The 8,543-nt window shown below is 47.6% G+C and overlaps 1 protein-coding gene across 1 annotated transcript; it reads right to left on the bottom strand.

The window, feature by feature from the left end:
- Positions 1 to 3,531: 3,531 nt before the first annotated feature.
- On the bottom strand, positions 3,532 to 6,304 carry LOC124661269 (probable NADPH:quinone oxidoreductase 1). Its single transcript, XM_047199135.1, has 3 exons — positions 6,188 to 6,304; positions 5,919 to 6,113; positions 3,532 to 4,150 (listed from the first exon to the last, which is right to left on the bottom strand). Exons 1-3 carry the CDS (start codon positions 6,270 to 6,272, stop codon positions 3,846 to 3,848), a joined length of 585 nt encoding a protein of 194 aa, XP_047055091.1. The 5' UTR covers positions 6,273 to 6,304; the 3' UTR covers positions 3,532 to 3,845.
- Between the last annotated feature and the right edge of the window lie 2,239 nt (positions 6,305 to 8,543).

The following is an 8,543-nucleotide window of genomic DNA, read 5'->3' as shown; positions in this document are numbered from 1 at the left end:
CATGGTTACCGCCATGGATTACTGCCTATCACATACCATAACCATCACCACCATGATACCGCTGGCCAGGCCCGTCACAGGCATCACCATGTCGATGAACACCATCATATATGTCACCGCAGTTCACGCCGTCGGAAGCATTACAATATCGCCGACGACGTCGCCGAACACCACCATGACACCGCCGGTCACGCTGGTCACAGGCATCACCACGTCATCGAGCACGAAGACGAACACCGCCATGACACCGCCGTTTATGCCCGTCACAGGCATCACCATGTCGCCAAGCACGAAGCTGAATACCACCATAACACCACCGGTCACGCCGGTCATAAGCATCACCACGTCACCAACCACGAAGACGAACATCACCATGCCGCCACTACCTCGCTTGTCACCTATCATCACCACCAAGGATTTGGCTCCCGACAGGAAAAAATCCCGGGGTGCTCGGGATTCCGGTTACCGCGGTAACCGGGAAATCCCGCCCGGTTACCGGACGAATTCAAAATCTAAAATTTAAATTCAAAGAGAATATTCGCTAAAATTATATAGAATATTCGCTAAAATTTAATTTTTTCGCAAAAAAACAAAAAAAATCGGGATTTTTTTACCCGGTTAGACCAATTCCCGGGGGTGGTCGGGATATCCGGTTCCCGGCCGGGAACCAGATTTCCCGGGCGGTAACCAAATCCCTGATCGCCACATCGCTGTCAATGAAGATGGCAAGCGAGAAGTTGAGCAAGAGTACTCTAAACCTTACTCACACATACGTGCACATTACATTATACTTGTGAGACATTTATACATCAGTATACTTGTGAGACATTTATACATGCACTCTCGAAAGTGGAGACAGGTGCGGTTGCCCTAAGAAGTTGACGAGGCGAAAAGCTTGAGGTATAAGGATCTTGGTCGTTTGTTAAAATTTCTGACGGGCTGTATAATGTTGACAGCGAGGAATCACTTCATGAGAATGAGACAGGAGCGGGAAAAATAGGAGTCGCACGGTAAAGGCTTTTCCGTGCATATAGGACCCTTTGCCGTGCAAATACTTGCACGGCAAAGACATATTTTCCCGTAGTGGAACTTGACAGAAGAGTACAATTTTATAGGCCTATGCCCGACCGTTGAGGGGGCATTCTCTAAGTTATTGGGTGATAGCCTGTCTGTTAGTGGTGCCTTAATGGAAGCTTCTGAGTGTATATAGGCATTTAGGGAAGCCTATCCATTTTGTATTCTTGTAGCAGTTCCTCTGGTCAAGCATGGTCCCTGAGAACTCTGGGAGGAATTGACAGTCAACCTCTTAAAGCCCGTACTATTGCAGTGGGAGCAGACTTCATTTTACTTGGTTTGATCTTGTTTATTCATAGAGGCTGATAACCTTATCAACTACGGTAATCTTGTTGAAAAAGATGAGCAAATAGAAAAATTGGGATATAAGCTACTGCTTGCGTTTACAGGAAAGATGTCAGGTTTGCTTGAAGCTTTGGCACTTATGGAATAAACTAGTGTGCTTCTACATGAAGATGTTAAACCTGTATGCAGCTTGCACACCGTCTCTTTACAAGATTTTTACTCTATGTCACCATCTTCGCTCTTCAGGTTTCTCCTACGTCGTGATTGTTTTGGGAAGCTTAGGATGATCCTCTTTGGATACATTGTGGACGAATGAAGCGGCAATGAAGGCTGTTCAGTTTTGTCGTCATCTGATTCGGCTTGCAGTTTTTACCTGTTATGCTTAGACTGTTCAGTTCAATGCGTAAAGCACAAATTGAGGTCCAGTGCAACTGCTAGTGCAGAACAAGAGTTGCTTGTTATTTGCGAACCCTCATATGTTTATCTGATCAAGGATTCTACTTTAGAAGATAAAGATGGCTACTTCGCTGAAAACAATTTTGAATCCGGGTTTAAGAAGGAAAAGGGAAATCTCCGATTGAAGGCATGTCCTGTTGCTAAGGAACTTCCTGATGGATTTGCAAATTGGGAATGAGGAATAGGGAATCTTCATGTAAAGGCATGTATACACTGGAATTGTGAATGGTAATTTGAAGATAAATTTCAGACATACTATCCAGCTTATATTGAAATGTTGCAACAAGTAGATTCCATGGAGATGTGATGAGTATGATAATTTGGAAGAAGAAGAAGCCCTCTTTCAGAAATTGGGGTCAGAGTTCAGATCTAAGTATGGTATCACAAGCTGTGAGCAACCTTATATATTGACCATCTCATTCTCATCTACGCATAAGCAACAATTTTGTTCAGTGAGTGGTATTTTATTTTTTTCGCGGGCACGCGAAAAGCGTGCCATATCTTTATAGAAGAGAGCAACAACAATTACAAGAAACCAGAGGGGGGTGCGTACATCTGCCCTTCGTCAACCCACACACACCACCCAACTCGACGCCTACTCTCGCAACATGACTCTCCGCTCCCCTCCTCTCGCAGCCCCCCAAAGGCTGAACTCATCCATGACACTATCTATGGTTTGCTCCGTGGAGAGCTGCCTGTCCAAGTTCCCGAAGACCCGGGCATTCCTTTGCTTCCAAAGCGTCCAGGCGATCAGCAGGACAAATGTGTCAAAGCCTCGCCTGTCTTCCCTCCGCAATCTCTTCCTCGTCTCTGTCCACCATCTCTCCAGGTTGGTGTTCTCCTGCGGTTCCTGGAGCTGCGAGCCCACTCTCCTCAAGCAGCCAAACCAGACTATCCTGGCGTACGGGCACTGCGACAGGATGTGATCAACATTGTCCTCCTCCTGGAGGCAGGAGACACAGGGATCTGGGCTGGCCCTCCTATCCGAGGTCCAAAGCCTACCCTTCATCGCCAACCAACCGAAGATCTTGCATTTAAGAGGGGCAAAGGAACTCCAAATCGGTATAGCCATACTCCACGTAATCCTCCCCATGCAAAGCATGTTGTAAGTCTCCCTGGCGGAGTACCGCCTAGACGCTGAGCCTTTCCAAGTGATCTGATCCGGCCTACCCTCATCTCGCGGCACTCTTCCGAGCTGTTCCCAAAGCCGTGTGCACTGCATCCAGCCCTCAATGGACAGGTCTCCAGAAACATCCGATAACCATGTGTCATCATGCAAGGCATCACTGACCATCCTGACATTTTTCCTCCTTGCCGTGAGTGGTATTTTATACCAACGGAAGATAATAAAGTTTATTAGTGAGCTAATCAGGCTCAAACCTTACATCAAAGTCGAATGTTGTTCTGCTTTTATGTGTCTTCTCCAAGAAAAATCTGATATATCTGCTATTTTTTGCCGTGTCCGAGAAAATTCAGAGATGCTATCTGAACTTCCCAACCGTGCTATGTTACCATCCCATGATCGTCTGCATGGTTTACCATATATCTGTCATTTGGATTTGTTTCAGGTTATTCAATCTAATGTAGTTTGTTAAGCTAATCAATTGTTGATAGTGTACGCTTCGTCATGCCACCACTAGCACATGATGTGTCAACAGAAACAATAGATGGATAACGATACCTAAAAGGGGATAATTTATCTCGACGAGAACTATAGGACAAAATAAGCACATCAAATACATATAACCCAATATCTCAGTCAGAAAATTACACAGAATCTAAAATTTATATACTACTGGACTCAATTGGAGAAGGTGTTTGATAAACCCCCAAAATGCTTTACAGAAGGAAACTGTCAAATCACTAAACCTTCTATAACAAGGAAGCAGGCGATTTATTACAGTTTAAGTCTCCTGACAATACATTATCCGAATGTGAAGCAAAAATGACATGAAACAAGGCATATTATACAATACCCACAGTGCAAAACACCCAAGAAGAAATGCAGATTAATACGGTCCTGTGTTGCATCAATCCTTCTTCTGGAACCTGAGTGTGAAGGCCTGGAGGGATAATAGCACTTGCTTGATTCGCTCTCTGATCTCATCGTCAATAAGGTTCCCATCGCTGTCAAACTTAGGTGGCTGCTGAAATGCTTGGACGAATAGCTCTGGCTTGTTGATAAAATGAAGATCTAAAAACACCCCAATCTGACGGAGATGGTACTGTGATCTGCCTCCTCCAAAGCCACCTCCAGCACTGACAATCGCGGCAGGTTTGTCTGCCCAGCAATTCTTTCCTCTGGAAGCCCAATCTAGTGCATTCTTCAGTGGGGCTACAGTTCAAAAGCATAGCATGTCAGCAAGCACATAAACGAGCATCGGCAAGACAAACTAATACTTAAACAGGCCGTCCAATTCCATTGGAGGCATGGTTATTCTAGTTCTGCTTCAACTGTAGGCCATTTTCTGCAACTACAAGATAGTGTCCAACTTGAAAACAACTGGAGTTTTTCAAGATAATCTGTGTTTCTGTTTTCTAGATATCAACATATCCTTTAATTAATATTAGGGTGTTAGGCAAATCAATCATTTTATTCTACCGCGGCTAGTGTATGTACGGACCAGCACATCATACACTTAGACTTAGTGCTTGTCATAATTTTGAATTCCAATTGTATGGACCGGATAAATGTACAAGTGCAGATATTGCTCAATTGGCCTGCCCAAAGTGGACATTCAGAAATGCAAATAACAGACCACGCAAAAAATACAGAACAGAGTTAAACTGATGAGAATCATTGCAATGATCAACAGGAAAGAGGGGCAACTACTATCCATTAATATTAAGAAACCAAACAAATATTAACAGTTAATGCAAAGACACATATATCTAGCAATGCTGAGATACACTGCTAAAGGCTCCAATAAGGGTAGACGGTTATTAATATCTTAGATCCTTTGAACAAATAATATAAGTGAAACAGCGTAGTTTTCGCCATAGCCCGACTACTAGATTAGCTTATGTCAAGCATAATGCTCTAACCAACGCAACCAAAAGTCCAAACCATGGTTTTTAAGGCGACGCCTTGGCGCCTTAAGGAGGGAGGGCACTTTGGCGCCTAGGCGGGCGCTTTGGACGCCTAGGCGCCTAAAGCGGCCGTTTTTACAAAGCGGAGGGGGAGCGTCTTGACGCCTAGGCGACGCCTAAGCGACGCTTTTTAAACCATGGTCCAAACTGTGTGCACACAGAGTGGGCAAGAAAAATATTCAATGAACTGCGAAAGCCAGGCTTCGAACTCAAGACATTACTCTCTAATATCGTGTCAAGGTTCATGCACTAGCCAGTGGCCAATGCATCCAAAAGTCCGAACTAACCATGACAAAAGAGCAAGATCAGGAACTAATATTTACTGGATGGGCAATCATGTGAGCTGAACTCAGCAGAGTAACAACAAGAGAAGTGTTGGAGATTTCTCCTGGACAAAGCTGAGAGAACAGCAGCAGGATATACGGTTGAGTAGAAAGGGCATTTCTTAGCACTACCAGCAGTCCATAAACTAACCTATTAAAGTGAGCTGGAAGGAAAGGAATACAGGGTAGAATGTTGGGTTTTTTATTTATCTTTATCAAATTTGCAAGAAAGGAATAAAGGAGGCTCCACTAGTTGATGATGACACGCTTACTGTCCAGACAAAGTGCTCCATCATTTTCAACTGTAGCAAGGAATTTCGTACTCGGTGGTCACTTGTTTTAGTAGTTTAGCTACAATGTGCTATCCGGTCATGTTTCCAATATATGTGTATGCTGGACAGTAGTACACTAACTGAGCATCGTGATTGACAATGGGGTGGGAATCAGTTCCACTAGCTGCCCATCATGGGAGTCAAATGGGAGGCCACCCAATTTTGCACCATGACAGTCACAGTCAGGCTCTACTACCGACAGTTCCGGGAAAGCATCATCCGTCAAATTGAGACAAAACATATATGCGGGGCATTACATGTCTGTCAGAGGAAACATATTTGACATATAGAGTACTAGGGCTGCAGCTGGCAAAGAATTGGCATGGAAATGAGATTAAAATTGAGGAGGGGAACATACTTGCGATGGAGTAGTTGAACTCGGGCGAGCCGAAGAGGAAGCAGTCGGCGGTGCGGACCTGGTCGCGGAAGGCCTCGACGGCGGGCGGGAACCCCCCGTCGGCGGTCTCGAGGTCGGTGTTGAGCAGCGGCAGGTCGGAGATGTCGACGTGCTCCACGCGCATCCCCGGGATGCACTCCTCGCACACCTCTGCGGCTGCATCAGAGGAAACGAGGTCAGCCGTCAGCGAGCGAGTAGTAGCAAGGAGGGGGAGAGAGGAGCGTGCGTACCGGCGCGGAGGAGGCCGCTGTTGTAGGAGGCCTTGCGGAGGGAGCCGCAGACGGCGACGACGCGGATGATGGGCTTCGCCTCCATTGCTTGTGCTTTCGGACGGAGGAGCGGTGGATGCCTTCTGCCTCGTGAGCTTCCGGGTGTTTGGTCTGCTCTGTTTTCCTCACCAGTCTGCCTCTGATCGTGAAAGCCTGGCTGCGACCCGAATATTTATACACAGATTGTGGCAGTCTCACAGCGTCAATGAACCTGTTGGTACACACGGCCTAAGACTGTCAATCTGTTTTACTTATTTTTTTACAAAGCTAAAAACCTCACTAATATTTAGGGCATTGCTGGGCGTTTCGTGGGCAACTTACCCGGATCCCTGCATTCCAGGGTGGGTAACAGTGTACAGTATGCTTTCCCAATCCTTCAATTAATTGAGAAAAAGTTCGCCAGTATTACCGCAATCAGCATTTCGGCTCTGACGGACCGCACTAATGCCAACGGCTTGCAGCATTGTCCATTGCTCCTTGCAACACGGGTGTGGATAGCTAGCAGCACCTCTCCCTTCATTGGTACCGTCGGCGCCCACCTAAGGTAGCACTGCCGCCCTTTGTTGGCAGCACACTAGTATGGACGCTTTATCATAGAAATTGGGATGAGGAGTCTTCATTTCTAAGCCGTCAAAAGAAGTAGGCTGTAAACTATATCTATGTCATTCATTGTTTTAGGTATCTACCACATCACTAATTTTAGCCATCAAATACACAACCATTCCACACCAATTAAGCCCTCCCAACCCTTCTCGCAACCCCTCCCAACCCTAACCGCCTCCCGCTGCCGCCGCCGGTAGCGCTGCCGGACAAAGACCGCGGGGCGTGGTGGCGGCGGCGGCCCTTCCTCGTTGCTGCGCTGGGGACGGCGGCCGGAATCCCTCCTCGACGCTGCGACCGGATCAGACGTGGATGGTGCTGGGCGGCGGCCAGACCTTGGTCTGCGCTCCCGCCCCCCGCCTCCCATCGGCTCCTCACCACGGCACGCCGGAGGTGGCTGGTGGTGGGCGGCAGCCATGTCCTTGATCTGCGCCACTATCCCCCCCCCCCCCGCCTCTCGCCCGCGTGTGGAGGAGATCTTGGGCTTCTCCCGCGGCAGGAGGTCGCCCGGGGCAGCAGCCTTGGGTTCGACGGTGGAGGCGGCCCTCTTCTTCGCGGAGATGGTCGGCCTGCGGATGGTGGTGGTGGGTCTTTCGATCTGTCACCGCGTTCTGGCGGCGAGGTGGAGAGGCGTGGAAGCCGGCGACGGCTGATGTCATCGGTACGGTGGAGGGCTGGCTATCGGCTGCGGTGGTGGCCATGGCGTGTGCGGTGTCTCCTGACAACGCGATCTGCGCTTGGTGTCTCCGGCGGCAACTGTGGCCAGCCTGGAATGGTCGCCGATGTGGGGGCCCGACCTGAATAAAGGCGGCGGTCCTAGGGTCTCTCTTGGTCGAAGATGAAGACTTACCTGAGGTTTGCTCCTCTCGATCTGGCAGGAGTGTTGAGTTCCGGAAGGCGCCGCCGGCGAATATAATAGTGCTTTTTTACCTGGAGTTTGCTGGATCGGTGATATTCGGCCGTGTGCACCCATGCTTTTATTCCGGCCGATTGGTTCTGGAGGGAGCGGCACGAAGCTCTGGTCTGTGTTAGCATCAAGAGACATATTTTTCCATGATGCAGTCAGATGAAAGGAATAACATGAAGGCCGGAGCAGAGGAATAACTAAGGGAGGTTCAAGTCTCCGCGTTGTTGAGGGACTTGCTTGGTGTCCTAGGCTTCGCAGCAGTCATATGGAAGTGGGGGCGGCAGCACAGATGAAGTTCAGAGTCCTACCTTTCGTGGTAAAAACCCAAGGTCTGACCTTAACTGATTGTGCCTGGCAATGGTCTTGTTGGAGGCATTGTTTTGAGAGCGGGGACTATCTTAAGGGTGAAAACCTAAGATCTTTGGTCGGGCGACGACAGCGCTGGTGCACCGTTTCCTTCTTGGAGGCGTCGTTTTTGGAGATTCTGTATTTCAGGTGTTATCTTGGTGGTGGTTGTATTGTTGTTGCTAAGCCTAGGATGCTATAGCGGGACTTTTGTTTCTTAGTTTTCTTTTCTTTTTTTGGCTGTGCCGTACCGCTATTAGGGTGTTGCGTTGTTGCAGAGGCTGGGTGTAATTGGTATCTTTTGATATTAATATATTCCCTTTATCGAAAAAAATTAAGTTTACAATCTAAACTATTGTGACAACTTAATCTCACACAAGTTCAAATTTTCGACCTATACCCTTTTATTTACACAATACATGTCTTAATTGAAAGGATCTCTGCAGCAACGCGCATGTAAATTTT

This window comes from Lolium rigidum, chromosome 6 (genome assembly GCF_022539505.1).
Source record: "Lolium rigidum isolate FL_2022 chromosome 6, APGP_CSIRO_Lrig_0.1, whole genome shotgun sequence".
NCBI classification, from domain to species: Eukaryota; Viridiplantae; Streptophyta; class Magnoliopsida; order Poales; family Poaceae; genus Lolium; species Lolium rigidum.
This window is presented reverse-complemented; position numbering and strand designations above follow the sequence as displayed.

Coding starts and splice junctions, on each gene's coding strand:
- LOC124661269 (XM_047199135.1), bottom strand. CDS start 6,272: ATGGAGGCGAAGCCCATCATCCGCGTCGTCGCCGTCTGCGGCTCCCTC. Junction 6,114..6,187: donor CAGCGGCCTCCTCCGCGCCG/GTACGCACGCTC, acceptor CCTCTGATGCAG/CCGCAGAGGTGTGCGAGGAG. Junction 4,151..5,918: donor GTTCAACTACTCCATCGCAA/GTATGTTCCCCT, acceptor TTTGAACTGTAG/CCCCACTGAAGAATGCACTA.